The sequence below is a fragment of the Bombina bombina genome, chromosome 1, assembly GCF_027579735.1.
Source record: "Bombina bombina isolate aBomBom1 chromosome 1, aBomBom1.pri, whole genome shotgun sequence".
Classification (NCBI taxonomy): domain Eukaryota; kingdom Metazoa; phylum Chordata; class Amphibia; order Anura; family Bombinatoridae; genus Bombina; species Bombina bombina.
Genome location: NC_069499.1, coordinates 1,573,998,053 through 1,574,017,240, shown reverse-complemented (window position 1 = coordinate 1,574,017,240; position 19,188 = coordinate 1,573,998,053). Strand labels below are relative to the sequence as shown.

Genomic DNA, 19,188 nt, shown 5'->3' with positions numbered 1-19,188 from the left:
TTAAGCTGGCTAATTATTTTATCACAGATGCCGCTTTCCAAATAGCTAAGTTAGCGGCAAAGAATTCAGGTTTCGCCATTATAGCGGGCTGGGCGTTATGGCTAAAGTCCTGGTCGGCCAATGTGTCGTCAAAATCCAAACTCTTGAACATCCCTTTCAAAGGAAAGACCCTTTTCGGGCCTGAATTGAAAGAGATTATTTCAGCTATCACTGGGGGAAAAGGCCATGCTCTCCCTCAGGACAAGTCCTTTAAGATAAAGAACAAACAAAATAATTTTCGTTCCTTTCGGAATTTCAGGAGCGGTCCCGCTTCATCCTCCCCTGCTACAAAGCAAGAGGGTAACGCTTCACAACCCAGGTCAGCCTGGAAACCTTTCCAGGGCTGGAACAAGGGTAAACAGGCCAAGAAGCCTGCAGCTGCCTCCAAGACAGCATGATGGGGTAGCCCCAGATCCGGGACCGGATCTAGTAGGGGGCAGACTCTCTCTCTTCGCTCAGGCCTGGGCAAGAGATGTACACGATCCCTGGGCCTTAGAGATTGTATCCCAGGGATATCTTCTAGAATTCAAGGACTCCCCTCCAAGGGGAAGGTTCCACATTTCTCGTCTGTCTACAGACCAGACAAAGAAAGAGGCGTTCTTACGCTGTGTAGAAGACCTACATACAATGGGAGTGATCCGCCCAGTTCCAATTGCGGAACAAGGGCTGGGTTTTTACTCAAACCTGTTTGTGGTTCCCAAAAAAGAAGGAACTTTCAGACCATTCCTGGCTCTCAAAATTCTAAACAAATTCCTCAGAGTCCCATCATTCAAGATGGAGACCATTCGGACAATCTTACCAATGATCCAGGAGGGTCAATATATGACTACCGTGGATCTAAAGGATGCGTATCTGCACATTCCTATCCACAAAGATCATCACCATTTTCTCAGGTTCGCCTTTCTGGACAAGCATTATCAGTTTGTGGCTCTTCCTTTCGGGTTGGCCACTGCTCCCAGAATTTTCACAAAGGTGCTAGGGTCCCTTCTGGCGGTTCTAAGACCGCGGGGCATAGCAGTGGCGCCTTATCTAGACGACATCTTAATTTAGGCGTCGACTTTCCAAGGAGCCAAGTCTCACACGGAAATTGTATTGGCCTTTCTGAGGTCTCACGGGTGGAAGGTGAATATCAAAAAGAGTTCTCTCTCCCCCCTCACAAGAGTTTCCTTCCTAGGAACTCTATTAGACTCGGTAGAAATGAAAATATTTCTGACGGAGGTCAGAAAGTTAAAACTCTTAACCACTTGCCGAGCTCTTCATTCCATTCCTCGGCCATCTGTAGCTCAGTGCATGGAGACAATCGGACTAATGGTAGCTGCAATGGACATAGTCCCTTTTGCTCGGATACACCTCAGACCACTGCAACTATGCATGCTCAAACAGTGGAATGGGGATTATGCAGATTTGTCTCCTCAAATACATTTGGACCAGGGGACCAGAGATTCTCTTCTCTGGTGGTTGTCTCAGGATCACCTGTCTCAGGGAATGTGTTTCCGCAGACCAGAGTGGATCATTGTAATGACCGACGCCAGTCTGTTGGGCTGGGGTGCAGTCTGGGACTCCCTGAAAGCTCAGGGCTTATGCTCTCGGGAAGAAGCTCTTCTCCCGATAAACATTCTGGAACTGAGGGCGATATTCAACGCGCTTCAGGCATGGCCTCAGCTAGCTGCGGCCAAATTCATCAGATTTCAGTCGGACAACATCACGACTGTAGCTTACGTCAATCATCAAGGGGGAACAAGGAGTTCCCTAGCAATGATGGAAGTAACCAAAATAATCCGATGGGCGGAGGATCACTCTTGCCATCTCTCAGCGATTCACATCCCAGGAGTAGACAACTGGGAGGCAGATTTTGTAAGTCGTCAGACTTTTCACCCAGGGGAGTGGGAACTCCACCCGGAGGTATTTGCCCAGCTGTCTCAGCTATGGGGCACTCCAGAGTTGGATCTGATGGCGTCCCGTCAGAACACCAAGCTTACTCTTTACGGGTCCAGGTCCCGGGATCCCTAGGCGGTGCTGATAGATGCTCTAGCAGCGCCTTGGTCCTTCAATCTGGCCTATGTTTTTCCACCGTTTCCTCTCCTCCCTCGTCTGGTTGCCAGAATCAAGCAGGAGAGGGCGTCGGTGATTCTAATAGCGCCTGCGTGGCCACGGAGGACCTGGTATGCAGACCTAGTGGACATGTCATCTGTTCCACCATGAACACTGCCAATGAGGCAGGACCTTCTAATACAAGGTCCTTTCAAACATCCAAATCTAATTTCTCTGCGCCTGACTGCTTGGAGATTGAACGCCTAATTCTATCAAAGCGTGGTTTCTCTGAGTCGGTTATTGATACCCTGATTCAGGCTAGAAAGCCTGTCACCAGGAAAATCTACCATAAGATTTGGCGAAAATATCTTTGTTGGTGCGAATCCAAGGGTTACTCATGGAGTAAGATTAGGATTCCCAGGATATTGTCCTTTCTCCAAGAAGGATTGGAGAAAAGATTATCAGCTAGTTCCTTAAAAGGACAGATATCTGCTTTGTCTATTCTTTTACACAAACGTCTGGCAGAGGTACCAGACGTTCAAGCGTTTAGTCAGGCTTTAGTCAGAATCAAGCCTGTTTATAGACCTGTGGCTCCGCCATGGAGTCTGAATTTAGTTCTTTCAGTTCTACAAGGGGTTCCGTTTGAACCTTTACATTCCATTGATATTAAACTTTTATCTTGGAAAGTTTTGTTTTTGGTAGCTATCTCTTCTGCTTGAAGAGTGTCAGAGTTATCTGCTTTACAGTGTGATTCACCTTACCTGGTTTTCCATGCAGATAAGGTAGTTTTGCGTACCAAACCCGGTTTTCTTCCTAAGGTTGTGTCTAATAAGAATATTAACCAGGAAATTGTTGTTCCTTCTCTGTGTCCTAATACTTCTTCGAAGAAGGAACGTCTGTTACACAATCTTGATGTGGTTCGTGCTTTAAAGTTCTATTTACAAGCAACTAAGGATTTCAGACAAATAACTAGACAAACTTCATTGTTTGTTATCTATTCTGGTAAGAGGAGAGGTCATAAGGCGACTGCTACCTCTCTTTCCTTTTGGCTGAAAAGCATCATCCGTTTGGCCTATGAGACTGCTGGCCAGCAGCCTCCCAAAACAATTACTGCTCATTCTACCAGAGTAGTGGCTTCCACATGGGCTTTTAAAAATGAGGCTTCTGTTGAACAGATTTGTAAGGCAGCAACTTGGTCTTCGCTGCATACTTTTTCCAAATTTTACAAATTCGATACTTGCTTCTTCGGAGGCTATTTTTGGGAGAAAGGTTTTACAAGCAGTGGTGCCTTCCGTTTAAGGTACCTGTCTTGTTCCCTCCCTTCATCCGTGTCCAAAAGCTTTGGTATTGGTATCCCAGAAGTAAAGGATGAACCCGTGGACTGGTACACCTTACAAGAGAAAACAGAATTTATGCTTACCTGATAAATTTCTTTCTCTTGTGGTGTATCCAGTCCACGGCCCGCCCTGGCTATTAGTCAGGTAGATTTTTGGTTTAAACTGCAGTCACCACTGCACCCTATGATTTCTCCTTTTTCTTCCTAACCTTCGGTCGAATGACTAGGGGGTGGAGCTAGAGGGGGAGCTATATGGACAGCTCTGCTGTGTGCTCTCTTTGCCACTTCCTGTTGGGAAGGAGAATATCCCACAAGTAAAGGATGAAACCGTGGACTGGATACACCACAAGAGAAATAAATTTATCAGGTAAGCATAAATTCTGTTTTTCTGAGCCTCTAGGTCTCTGTAATCTTTTTCGTGCCGCTTTTCTGGTAGAAACTTCCAGCTTTCCCTGTGATGATGTGTCTTGGTGTCTCCCAGGAGAATGGTATTTATAGTGGACATTCTCTGGTTACCAGTTTGTTTATGATGCACAATTGCACATGGCCATGCTGCCTCTCAGTAATACACAAACCTGTATGCAGAAATGTTTAGCTAATTACACTGGGATATGAGACAATTTCATATACGCTCATGTTCAGCCCATTTTATGATAAAACAACAATTGTATTTTGTACGTATAGTATGATTTTTTCTGTATTTTTTTGCACATTATGCTGTGCATATTTAATACGATTTATTCCTGTGTAATTTACATACAAATTTTACATTTTTTTTATAAAATAACGATTTTTGGTGAACAGTTTTGTTACAATTTTTGATGCACCTTAACAATACACTTTTTTTTTCCAGTGTATTTTTGTATGAATGGTTCAATTATTCGTTTTGTAAGATTTTTAAATTACAAATTTTATTGAGCACTTTTGTAACGTCTGTATCTCCTTCCCATACAAAAATGCAGTATACGCCCCTTAGCGAGACCCCCTGTTTTCAGGGTAAAAAGTGGCTTTGGATAATTCTACCAGGGAAATAGAAACACTGGTGCATTCTTATAGAATCTCACCAGCCCAGAGAGCTTTAGATAATCGGGCCCTAAGTGCTTTTGCCTTGTATTTTATTATGCAATTCTGCTGTATTTCTTTTAATGTGTATGAATGAAGTTTTTATAACTTAACGGGACAAACGCTTTAATGTGCTGGTTTCTAGTATGTAACACTGAGGTAGATTCAAATATTTCTGAAATTCTCATTTGAAATCATAAAAATCAGTTATGTATTTTTTTTTTAATGAAACAATTATAGTTTTATAGAGTCTAAGCCGAACTTCATAACTCTTTCAATATTTGATTTTCATTTCACCACAACAGCACCGTTGATAACCTTTAATGGCTGTCAATCACCGAAAACCAAATCGGTGCACGAAAAAGTTACAACTATACAACAAACATTCAGGTCCAAAATGGACGTTTCATGCTCTTTTTTACATTACAACAGCCGCTCATGAAAACCATAAACAACATCAGCAACATGCAATATTATTGCACAATACTCTATTTTCAGAACCTTATCAGACAACATAGAAACAAAAATGGACATGGGATGTAGTCAGGGCACTTTAAGGGGCGGCACATTGGGAGACCATGGGCCACCCAGCACAGTCCAAGGGGGATTCCAAGGGCCATTGGGAGTCAAAGGGCAGTAACTGGGAGTCAAAGGGGAAGTCCAGGTAGTACTCACAAGAGTATTCAAAGAGGGAGTCCAATGGGGTGGTCAAGGGGCACTCAGGGAAGCTATAGGGGGACTATAGGGGAAAAGAGGGAGGCCAAGGAAGACAGTGGTGGCACAAGGGGAGGAAGCAGGAAGGACACAAAAAAAACAGGGATGCGCATTTGTGACATTCAGGCTGATCCAAATGTAGAAGATGGTGGCCACAAGCTGCATTCTGCAATTTTCGGAGCCGGATTTATTCTTATGAAAAAGCAACGCACTAAGATTTGTGCAAATCCATATCTTTGTGTTTTGTACTTTCACAAGAATAAATCCGGCTCCGAAAATTGATGAATGCCCAAATGTCACAAATGCGCATTCCTACAGAAACATCAGACAAGACCCATACGAACCCACCCATAAAAAGTATAACAAACGTGTATTTTATATTTAATATGTGTATATATACTGTATTTATATACTGTGTATTTATATAGTAGTAAAGAATGGGGATGCACTTGCCAGGATTTCCAAAGTTACTTTTAATGTAACGTTTCGGGGTGTTACCCCCTTCATCAGACATTACAAAATAACAATACACAACCTACTTACCACCGTGCCTTTTAAACTAACCTAAGTGATTCAGTTCCAGGTCATCACCTGTGATGCCACTCCCACAATCAGCAATTAACAGGTATAGACCCCCACTGCCCTCCCAGTGTATGTGACTACCTAATCATATAAACATATTAACTAAAAGTGAACACGAAGTATAGCTGATACGCAATGCACCCCTCATTGCGTAACAGCTATACGGCTTGTTTACTAATTACTGGCCAATTTTGTAATTATATTATGTATAGCGCTACGAGGTATTGTGCAATTTGACTGATTGTGTTCAATTTACTTATTATGCTGTATGTTATTTCTAGGTGATTGGCTTGACTGTCTGGGGGGTTGGGCGCTCCTTAATGTTGCAGTACCGTTGATTGGCCACATCAAGCCTTACCCAGTATTAGGGGCCGTTGTTGCTAGTTTTGGTTGCTATGGCAACCACCCACAGACCGTAATCAGATTAAAGCACATATGGCTTATCAGGGACTGATATCACAGTTTCCCAAAAGGTTTTTCACTGCTCCTTTAACCTATTGTGAGCATTGCTATGTACACATTTTTGCTATGTGGTTCTTTTATTAAGATAGGGCATTTGGTGTTCACTTTTAGTTAATATGTTTATATGATTAGGTAGTCACATACACTGGGAGGGCAGTGGGGGGTCTATACCTGTTAATTCCTGATTGTGGGAGTGGCATCACAGGTGATGACCTGGAACTGTATCACTTAGGTTAGTTTAAAAGGCACGGTGGTAAGTAGGTTGTGTATTGTTATTGTGTATTGTCTGACGAAGGGGGTAACACCCCGAATATATATATATATACTGTATATGTAATACATTATTTTAATATGTTTTCCATGTGTTTTGTGATATTTTTAGTGTAGCCCTAATACATTACTTCAGGTTGCAGTATGTGCAAACTATTTTATGGCTGTTTTATGTTGTGCACAAGAGCAATATATAGCTTTTAACTTGTAATATGTAACATTCTCTATTGCACAATAAGCCCAGCGATACTGCTAGCGCACACCCTACTTTATCAATAGCGCACAACTTGTAATATGTAACATTCTCTATTGCACAATAAGTCCAGCGATACTGCTAGCGCACACCCTACTTTATCAATAGCGCACAACTTGTAATATGTAACATTCTCTATTGCACGATAAGTCCAGCGATACTGCTAGCGCACACCCTACTTTATCAATAGCGCACAACTTGTAATATGTAACATTCTCTATTGCACGATAAGTCCAGCGATACTGCTAGCGCACCCTGCTTTATCAATAGCGCACAACTTGTAATATGTAACATTCTCTATTGCACAATAAGTCCAGCGATACTGCTAGCTCACCCTGCTTTATCAATAGCACACAACTTGTAATATGTTACATTCTCTATTGCACGATAAGTCCAGCGATACTGCTAGCGCACACCCTACTTTATCAATAGCGCACAACTTGTAATATGTAACATTCTCTATTGCACAATAAGTCCAGCGATACTGCTAGCGCACCCTGCTTTATCAATAGCGCACAACGTGTAATATGTAACATTCTCTATTGCATGATAAGTCCAGCGATACTGCTAGCGCACACCCTACTTTATCAATAGCGCACAACTTGTAATATGTAACATTCTCTATTGCACGATAAGTCCAGCGATATTGCTAGCGCACCCTGCTTTCTCAATAGCGCACAACTTGTAATATGTAACCGTATCTATTGCATGATAAGTTCAGCAATACTCCTAGTGCACCCTGCTTTATCAATAGCTCACAACTTGTAATATGTAACATTCTCTATTGCACAATAAGTCCAGCGATACTGCTAGCGCACCGTGCTTTATCAATAGCGCACAACGTGTAATATTTAACATTCTCTATTGCATGATAAGTCCAGCGATACTGCTAGCGCACCCTGCTTTATCAATAGCGCACAACTTGTAATATGTAACATTCTCTATTGCACGATACGTCCAGCGATTCTGCTAGCGCACCCTGCTTTATCAATAGCGCAGAACGTGTAATATGTAACATTCTCTATTGCACGATAAGTCTAGCGATACTGCTAGCGCACCCTGCTTTATCAATAGCGCACAACTTGTAATATGTAACATTCTCTATTGCACGATAAGTCCAGTGATACTGCTAGCGCGCACCCTGCTTTATCAATAGCGCACAACTTGTAATATGTAACATTCTCTATTGCACGATAAGTCCAGCGATACTGCTAGCGCACCGTGCTTTATCAATAGCGCACAACTTGTAATATGTAACATTCTCTATTGCACGATAAGTCCAGTGATACTGCTAGCGCACCCTGCTTTATCAATAGCGCACAACTTGTAATATGTAACATTCTCTATTGCACGATAAGTCCAGCGATACTGCTAGCGCACCCTGCTTTATCAATAGCGCACAACTTGTAATATGTTACATTCTCTATTGCACGATAAGTCCAGCGATACTGCTAGCGCACACCCTACTTTATCAATAGCGCACAACTTGTAATATGTAACATTCTCTATTGCACAATAAGTCCAGCGATACTGCTAGCGCACCCTGCTTTATCAATAGCGCACAACGTGTAATATGTAACATTCTCTATTGCATGATAAGTCCAGCGATACTGCTAGCGCACACCCTACTTTATCAATAGCGCACAACTTGTAATATGTAACATTCTCTATTGCACGATAAGTCCAGCGATACTGCTAGCGCACCCTGCTTTATCAATAGCGCACAACTTGTAATATGTAACCGTATCTATTGCATGATAAGTTCAGCAATACTCCTAGTGCACCCTGCTTTATCAATAGCGCACAACTTGTAATATGTAACATTCTCTATTGCACAATAAGTCCAGCGATACTGCTAGCGCACCGTGCTTTATCAATAGCGCACAACGTGTAATATTTAACATTCTCTATTGCATGATAAGTCCAGCGATACTGCTAGCGCACCCTGCTTTATCAATAGCGCACAACTTGTAATATGTAACATTCTCTATTGCACGATACGTCCAGCGATTCTGCTAGCGCACCCTGCTTTATCAATAGCGCACAACGTGTAATATGTAACATTCTCTATTGCACGATAAGTCTAGCGATACTGCTAGCGCACCCTGCTTTATCAATAGCGCACAACTTGTAATATGTAACATTCTCTATTGCACGATAAGTCCAGTGATACTGCTAGCGCGCACCCTGCTTTATCAATAGCGCACAACTTGTAATATGTAACATTCTCTATTGCACGATAAGTCCAGTGATACTGCTAGCGCACCCTGCTTTATCAATAGCGCACAACTTGTAATATGTAACATTCTCTATTGCACGATAAGTCCAGTGATACTGCTAGCGCACCCTGCTTTATCAATAGCGCACAACTTGTAATATGTAACATTCTCTATTGCACGATAAGTCCAGCGATACTGCTAGCGCACCCTGCTTTATAAATAGCGCACAACTTGTAATATGTAACATTCTCTATTGCACAATAAGTCCAGTGATACTGCTAGCGCACCCTGCTTTATCAATAGCGCACAACTTGTAATATGTAACATTCTCTATTGCACGATAAGTCCAGCGATACTGCTAGCGCACCCTGCTTTATCAATAGCGCACAACTTGTAATATGTAACATTCTCTATTGCACGATAAGTCCAGTGATACTGCTAGCGCACACCCTGCTTTATCAATAGCGCACAACTTGTAATATGTAACATTCTCTATTGCACGATAAGTCCAGCGATACTGCTAGCGCACCCTGCTTTATCAATAGCGCACAACTTGTAATATGTAACATTCTCTATTGCACGATAAGTCCAGTGATACTGCTAGCGCACACCCTCCTTTATCAATAGCGCACAACTTGTAATATGTAACATTCTCTATTGCACAATAAGCCCAGCGATACTGCTAGTGCACCCTGCTTTATCAATAGCGCACAACTTGTAATATGTAACATTCTTTATTGCACAATAAGTCCAGCGATACTGCTAGCGCAACCTGCTTTATCAATAGCGCACAACTTGTAATATGTAACATTCTCTATTGCATGATAACTCCAGCGATACTGCTAGCGCACCCTGCTTTATCAATAGCGCACAACGTGTAATATGTAACATTCTCTATTGCACAATAAGTCCAGCGATACTGCTAGCGCACTCTGCTTTATCAATAGCGCACAACTTGTAATATGTAACATTTTCTATTGCACAATAAGTCCAGCGATACTGCTAGCGCACCGTGCTTTATCAATAGCGCACAACGTGTAATATGTAACATTCTCTATTGCACGATAAGTCCAGCGATACTGCTAGCGCACACCCTACTTTATCAATAGCGCACAACTTGTAATATGTAACATTATTGCACGATAAGTCCAGCGATACTGCTAGCGCACCCTGCTTTATCAATAGCGCACAACTTGTAATATGTAACATTCTCTATTGCACAATAAGTCCAGCGATACTGCTAGCGCACCCTGCTTTATCAATAGCGCACAACTTGTAATATGTAACATTCTCTATTGCACAATAAGCCCAGCGATACTGCTAGCGCACCCTGCTTTATCAATAGCGCACAACTTGTAATATGTAACATTCTTTATTGCACAATAAGTCCAGCGATACTGCTAGCGCAACGTGCTTTATCAATAGTGCACAACTTGTAATATGTAACATTCTCTATTGCACGATAAGTCCAGCGATACTGCTAGCGCACACCCTGCTTTATCAATAGCGCACAACTTGTAATATGTAACATTCTCTATTGCATGATAAGTCCAGCGATACTGCTAGCGCACCCTGCTTTATCAGTAGCGCACAACTTGTAATATGTAACATTCTCTATTGCACAATAAGTCCAGCGATACTGCTAGCGCACCCTGCTTTATCAGTAGCGCACAACTTGTAATATGTAACATTCTCTATTGCACAATAAGTCCAGCGATACTGCTAGCGCACACCCTGCTTTATCAATAGCGCACAACTTGTAATATGTAACATTCTCTATTGCACAATAAGTCCAGCGATACTGAGAGCGCACCATGCTTTATCAATAGCGCACAACTTGTAATATGTAACATTCTCTATTGCACGATAAGTCCAGCGATACTGAGAGCGCACCGTGCTTTATCAATAGCGCACAACTTGTAATATGTAACATTCTCTATTGTACGATAAGTCCAGCGATACTGCTAGCGCACACCCTGCTTTATCAATAGCGCACAACTTGTAATATGTAACATTCTCTATTGCACAATAAGTCCAGCGATACTGCTAGCACACCCTGCTTTATCAGTAGCGCACAACTTGTAATATGTAACATTCTCTATTGCACAATAAGTCCAGCGATACTGCTAGCGCACACCCTGCTTTATCAATAGCGCACAACTTGTAATATGTAACATTCTCTATTGCACGATAAGTCCAGCGATACTGCTAGCGCACCCTGCTTTATCAATAGCGCACAACTTGTAATATGTAACATTCTCTATTGCACGATAAGTCCAGCGATACTGCTAGCGCACACCCTGCTTTATCAATAGCGCACAACTTGTAATATGTAACATTCTCTATTGCACGATAAGTCCAGCAATACTGCTAGCGCACACCCTGCTTTATCAATAGCGCACAACTTGTAATATGTAACATTCTCTATTGCACAATAAATCAAGTGATACTGCTAGCGCACCGTGCTTTATCAATAGCGCACAACTTGTAATCTGTAACATTCTCTATTGCACAATAAGTCCAGCGATACTGCTAGCGCACCCTGCTTTATCAATAGCGCACAACTTGTAATATGTAAAATTCTCTATTGCACAATAAGTCCAGTGATACTGCTAGCGCACCGTGCTTTATCAATAGCGCACAACTTGTAATATGTAACATTCTCTATTGCACAATAAGTCCAGCAATACTGCTAGCACACCCTGCTTTATCAATAGCGCACAACTTGTAATATGTAACATTCTCTATTGCACAATAAGTCCAGCGATACTGCTAGCGCACCGTGCTTTATCAATAGCGCACGACTTGTAATATGTAACATTCTCTATTGCACAATAAGTCCAGCGATACTGCTAGCGCACCCTGCTTTATCAATAGCGCACAACTTGTAATATGTAACATTCTCTATTGCACGATAAGTCCAGCGATACTGCTAGCGCACCCTGCTTTATCAATAGCGCACAACTTGTAATATGTAACATTCTCTATTGCACAATAAGTCCAGCGATACTGAGAGCGCACCGTGCTTTATCAATAGCGCACAGCTTGTAATATGTAACATTCTCTATTGCACGATAAGTCCAGCGATACTGCTAGCGCACCCTGCTTTATCAATAGCGCACAACTTGTAATATGTAACATTCTCTATTGCACGATAAGTCCAGCGATACTGCTAGCGCACCCTGCTTTATCAATAGCGCACAACTTGTAATATGTAACATTCTCTATTGCACGATAAGTCCAGCAATACTGCTAGCACACCCTGCTTTATCAATAGCGCACAACTTGTAATATGTAACATTCTCTATTGCACGATAAGTCCAGCGATACTGCTAGCGCACCCTGCTTTATCAATAACGCACAACTTGTAATATGTAACATTCTCTATTGCACGATAAGTCCAGCGATACTGCTAGCGCACCCTGCTTTATCAATAGCGCACAACTTGTAATATGTAACATTCTCTATTGCACGATAAGTCCAGCGATACTGCTAGCGCCCACCCTACTTTATCAATAGCGCACAACTTGTAATATGTAACATTCTCTATTGCACGATAAGTCCAGCGATACTGCTAGTGCACACCCTGCTTTATCAATAGCGCACAACTTGTAATATGTAACATTCTCTATTGCACAATAAATCAAGTGATACTGCTAGCGCACCCTGCTTTATCAATAGTGCACAACTTGTAATATGTAACATTCTCTATTGCACAATAAGTCCAGTGATACTGCTAGCGCACCCTGCTTTATCAATAGCGCGCAACTTGTAATATGTAACATTCTCTATTGCACAATAAGTCCAGCGATACTGCTGGCGCACCCTGCTTTGTCAATAGCGCACAACGTGTAATATGTAACATTCTCTATTGCACAATAAGCCCAGCGATACTGCTAGCACACCCTGCTTTATCAATAGCACACAACTTGTAATATGTAACATTCTCTATTGCACAATAAGCCAAGCGATAGTGCTAGCGCACACCCTGCTTTATCAATAGCGCACAACTTGTAATATGTAACATTCTCTATTGCACGATAAGTCCAGCGATACTGCTAGCGCACCCTGCTTTATCAATAGCGCACAACCTGTAATATGTAACATTCTCTATTGCACGATAAGTCCAGCGATACTGCTAGTGCACCCTGCTTTATCAATAGCGCACAACCTGTAATATGTAACATTCTCTATTGTACAATAAGTCCAGTGATACTGCTAGCGCACCCTGCTTTATCAATAGCGCACAACTTGTAATATGTAACATTCTCTATTGCACAATAAGTCCAGCGATACTGCTAGCGCACCGTGCTTTATCAATAGTGCACAACTTGTAATATGTAACATTCTCTATTGTACAATAAGCCCAGCGATACTGCTAGCGCACCCTGCTTTATCAATAGCGCACAACTTGTAATATGTAACATTCTCTATTGCACAATAAGTCCAGCGATACTGCTAGCGCACCGTGCTTTATCAATAGCGCACAACTTGTAATATGTAACATTCTCTATTGTACAATAAGTCCAGTGATACTGCTAGTGCACCCTGCTTTATCAATAGCGCACAACTTGTAATATGTAACATTCTCTATTGTACAATAAGTCCAGTGATACTGCTAGCGCACCCTGCTTTATCAATAGCGCACAACATGTAATGCAGACCATTTATCTTGCTCATGTGGAATCTTTATTGTTCCCAATATCTGACTTGTCTTCTCCCTGTTGTAACAGACATTGAGTTTAACGTGACCGGCAATTACGGCAGCCCTGTGCACACCAACCACAATGCCAACTACAGCTCCATGCCCTCTCCAGACATGGACAGCTCGGAGCGCAAGCAGCACGATCAGGCCAGGAGACCGCTCAGTGTAGCTACAGACAACATGATGCTGGAGTTTTACAAGAAGGATGGGTATACATTTTATCTTACCTTATGGGGAAGCTCACATTTAATGCTACCTTTGGTGTAGGAGGGAAGGGATTTGCTGATAATATTATTTTATGCTTAGTATTCCATAGTACGTAACAATGTATAAGGGTTGATGTTCCCTTTGGAATTGAAATGTATTACCAAACAAATATAGATTGGTCTTGCCCATTTGTAACTGTTTTACTTTATTATCATTTATTTATAAAGTGCTGACTAATTCTCAATCACTGGTAGTGTACATAAGTACAGCCACTCATTTGTGGTAATTAAGAAATACATATAGATAAAATAGATAAAACAAAATGCAAGTGTAAGGTCCTACCAGGGCCGGATTTCCCATTAGGCACAGTAGGCATGTGCCTACAGGCGCCTTGCAGTGAGGGGCGCCTGCCTGTCAATAATAAAAAAAAAAAAAAAAAAAAAATTTTTTTTTTTTTTTTTTTTTTTTTTTTATGAGGGCATTTATTTTAGTAAGAATTGTGCTGCCAGGTGCCTACAAAGTCGAGTGTTTCATTGGGAATATGTTACAGCAGTTGAGAGAGCCATGAAGGAGAGAGGGGCAAAGATTAAAACTAAACCCCTCCCATTGAATTTCTAAATTCTAATTTTAAACACATTTGTTGACCCCTGGATTACATATAATCTACAACATTCCATGTTTTCCTTTGAGAGCAACATCATATGATATTTATATTTCAGAACAAAATAAATGTAACATCTGTGTGTGTTTGTACCAAAAATATCAGAGTTTACAAGATTTTTTTCCCTACATTTTATATTTTCTTCCACTGGCTGCAAAGGTTGTTGATGGTGATGAGCTTGCATGCTGCTAGTTTTAATATTGCTATTGTTTACACAAAACTGTGTTTGACTCCAACAAAATGTTAAGCACATAGTCAAAGTCATCTCCAGAAAAGCAATACACTAATGGCTTGTCAATAAACATGTCCTATGAGCCCATCTGGGTCTGCACAGATGTGTATTGCTGTCTCAGAACTGACATTGACTATGTGTTTAACTCTTTTGCAAGAGGCTAACACACTTCTCTGCAAGCACTAGTGCAATAATAAAATGCCCAGCAAACTGTCACATTTGATGTCCCTTTAAATAGGGTTTTCTTTAGAATATTTTGCATTAAAAGTTTAACATGATTTGTTTTTGTTATACATAATAGAAATTGTATGGCCATTTGAGTCAAGTGAATATTGATTTTTGGTGTAGCTTCCATTACAACAAATATTGCAATTGGTGTGTGTATTTGTGTATCTCCATAAAAGGGAAAATGTAATTTTACATCTAATATTTATTTTTAGTTGTCCTAAATAATAATAAAAAAAAGTCCTCATTTTTTCCACTTTTTTCTAGGGGGGGTGGGGGGGTGGGGGGGGCGCTTCAGGTTTTTGTGCCTACAGGCACCTGAGATGTAAATCCGGCCCTGGGTCCTACTCCCAAGAGCTTACGATCTACAGATTCTTGCTTTCTCCCACAGTTCTTTAATCCTGTAATAAACTAAGGCACCTTGATTTGCTTTATGGTTAAGTGACTGCTCTCACTGGGGAGAAGTAGCCAGAGGTAACCAGATTATTCTGAGAGACATGATGTATTTAAAGGGACAGTCAACTCCAAAAATGTTATTGTTTAAAAAGATAGATAATCCCTTAATTTCCCATTCCCCAGTTTTGCATCACCAACACAGTTATATTAATGTACTTTTTACCTCTGTGATTACCTTGTATCTAAGCCTCTGCCCCCCTAATCACATGGCTATTTATTATCTATTGACTTGCATTTTAGCCAATAAGTACTGTGCCCTGGACAACCCACAGGAGAGAGCACAATGTTATCTATATGGCCCACATGAACTAGCAGTCTCTTGTTGTGAAAAGCTAATTAAAAAGCATGTGATAAGAGGCTGTATGTAGTGATTTAGAAACAGGCATAAATTTAGTGGTTTCAATGCTATAAAGTATAAGATGGTTGTGCAAAGCTGGGGAATGGGTAGTAAAGGCATTATCTATCTTTTTAAACAATAACAATGTTGGTGTTGACTGTCCCTTTAATACAAGGGTAATTCTTTATATATAGAAAAGAAAACGGCTGTAGTTCCAGTTTGGTTGACTGATCGGTTTGTTGGTTATAACCAGCTGATCATTGGTCCGTCTGGGGTTCTGCACTTCACATGTAATGTTCAAAAGACAGAAACGTCTGTGGATTTAGGTTTTGAAGGAAAACTTTTTCAAGAGTTTTAGAATCTGAATGCTATGGAACGGTCTACAAGCTTTGCAGCTATTTGTTATACATTAGACAAAGAGATAAGATGGCATAACAGAAAGAAAAGGGACAATATCCAATATTAACAAACCCATATCCCCATATTTCCAGGAGCCGTCCTAGCACACAAGATCTCATACACCTCATCATCTGGCACTGTAGCCATCACTGATAAACAACAGCAAGTGAAGCAATACCATTACCACCATGGTTTATTTAAGTGATGGCAAACCTTGGCACTCCTGATGTTTCAGAACTACATTTCCCATGATGCTTAAGCACTCTGTAGCACAGTTCAACATCATGGGAAATGTAGTTCTAAAACATCTGGAGTGCCAAGGTTCGCCATCACTGGTTTATTTCATTGCTGTGAGCTGCAGTGGACACAGATTACAAGTGCCGGCCCAGCCACTTTATTGTAGTTTATATCTACACTAATATTCTCTGTTTGTCTGTCCATGCAGCCTTAGGAAAATTCAAAGGTAAGATAACTCAAATATTCTCTCCTAGCCATGTGCCCTGTAATTATATTAGTGTAACCACTGCCTACTGCCCAGTCTCCTAGCCATGTGCCCTGTGATTATATTAGTGTAACCACTGCCTACTGCCCAGTCTCCTAGCCATGTGCCATGTAATTATATTAGTGTAACCACTGCCTACTGCTCAGTCTCCTAGCCATGTGCCCTGTAATTATATTAGTGTAACGACTGCCTACTGCCCAGTCTCCTAGCCATGTGCCCTGTAATTATATTAGTGTAACCACTGCCTACTGCCCAGTCTCCTAGCCGTGTGCCCTGTAATTATATTAGTGTAACGACTGCCTACTGCCCAGTCTCCTAGCCGTGTGCCCTGTGATTATATTAGTGTAACCACTGCCTACTGCCCAGTCTCCTAGCCATGTGCCCTGTAATTATATTAGTGTAACGACTGCCTACTGCCCAGTCTCCTAGCCATGTGCCCTGTAATTATATTAGTGTAACCACTGCCTACTGCTTAGTCTCCTAGCCATGTGCCCTGTAATTATATTAGTGTAACCACTGCCTACTGCCCAGTCTCCTAGCCATGTGCCCTGTAATTATATTAGTGTAACGACTGCCTACTGCCCAGTCTCCTAGCCATGTGCCCTGTAATTATATTAGTGTAACCACTGCCTACTGCCCAGTCTCCTAGCCATGTGCCCTGTAATTATATTAGTGTAACCACTGCCTACTGCTCAGTCTCCTAGCCATGTGCCCTGTAATTATATTAGTGTAACCACTGCCTACTGCCCAGTCTCCTAGCCATGTGCCCTGTAATTATATTAGTGTAACCACTGCCTACTGCCCAGTCTCCTAGCCATGTGCCCTGTAATTATATTAGTGTAACGACTGCCTACTGCCCAGTCTCCTAGCCATGTGCCCTGTAATTATATTAGTGTAACCACTGCCTACTGCCCAGTCTCCTAGCCATGTGCCCTGTAATTATATTAGTGTAACCACTGCCTACTGCCCAGTCTCCTAGCCATGTGCCCTGTAATTATATTAGTGTAACCACTGCCTACTGCCCAGTCTCCTAGCCATGTGTCCTGTAATTATATTAGTGTAACCACTGCCTACTGCCCAGTCTCCTAGCCATGTGCCCTGTAATTATATTAGTGTAACCACTGCCTACTGCCCAGTCTCCTAGCCATGTGCCCTGTAATTATATTAGTGTAACCACTGCCTACTGCCCAGTCTCCTAGCCATGTGCCCTGTGATTATATTAGTGTAACCACTGCCTACTGCCCAGTCTCCTAGCCATGTGCCCTGTAATTATATTAGTGTAACCACTGCCTACTGCCCAGTCTCCTAGCCATGTGCCCTGTAATTATATTAGTGTAACCACTGCCTACTGCCCAGTCTCCTAGCCATGTGCCCTGTGATTATATTAGTGTAACCACTGCCTACTGCCCAGTCTCCTAGCCATGTGCCCTGTAATTATATTAGTGTAACCACTGCCTACTACCCAGTCTCCTAGCCATGTGCCATGTAATTATATTAGTGTAACCATTGCCTACTGCCCAGTCTTCTAGCCATGTGCCCTGTAATTATATTAGTGTAACGACTGCCTACTGCCCAGTCTCCTAGCCATGTGCCCTGTAATTATATTAGTGTAACGACTGCCTACTGCTCAGTCTCCTAGCCATGTGCCCTGTAATTATATTAGTGTAACGACTGCCTACTGCCCAGTCTCCTAGCCATGTGCCCTGTAATTATATTAGTGTAACGACTGCCTACTGCCCAGTCTCCTAGCCATGTGCCCTGTAATTATATTAGTGTAACCACTGCCTACTGCCCAGTCTCCTAGCCATGTGCCCTGTAATTATATTAGTGTAACCACTGCCTACTGCTCAGTCTCCTAGCCATGTGCCATGTAATTATATTAGTGTAACCACTGCCTACTGCCCAGTCTCCTAGCCGTGTGCCCTGTAATTATATTAGTGTAACCATTGCCTACTGCCCAGTCCCCTAGCCATGTGCCCTGTAATTATATTAGTGTAACCACTGCCTACTGTCCAGTCTTCTAGCCATGTGCCCTGTAATTATATTAGTGTAACGACTGCCTACTGCCCAGTCTCCTAGCCATGTGCCCTGTAATTATATTAGTGTAACCACTGCCTACTGCCCAGTCTCCTAGCCGTGTGCCCTGTAATTATATTAGTGTAACCACTGCCTACTGCCCAGTCTCCTAGCCATGTGCCCTGTAATTATATTAGTGTAACCACTGCCTACTGCCCAGTCTCCTAGCCATGTGCCCTGTAATTATATTAGTGTAACAACTGCCTACTGCCCAGTCTCCTAGCCATGTGCCCTGTAATTATATTAGTGTAACCACTGCCTACTGCCCAGTCTCCTAGCCATGTGCCCTGTAATTATATTAGTGTAACAACTGCCTACTGCTCAGTCTCCTAGCCATGTGCCCTGTAATTATATTAGTGTAACCACTGCCTACTGCCCAGTCTCCTAGCCATGTGCCCTGTATTATATTAGTGTAACCAC

At 41.9% G+C, this 19,188-nt stretch overlaps 1 protein-coding gene across 1 annotated transcript in view; it reads left to right on the top strand.

Annotated features, from left to right (window-relative positions):
- The window catches only part of ARHGAP44 (Rho GTPase activating protein 44), a 271,202-nt gene that overhangs the window by 150,080 nt on the left and 101,934 nt on the right, over nucleotides 1-19,188 (top strand). Inside the window, exon 11 of the mRNA XM_053710111.1 lies at nucleotides 13,702-13,882. Coding sequence (XP_053566086.1) covers nucleotides 13,702-13,882 — 181 coding nt within the window. The remainder of the gene's footprint in view (nucleotides 1-13,701; nucleotides 13,883-19,188) is intronic.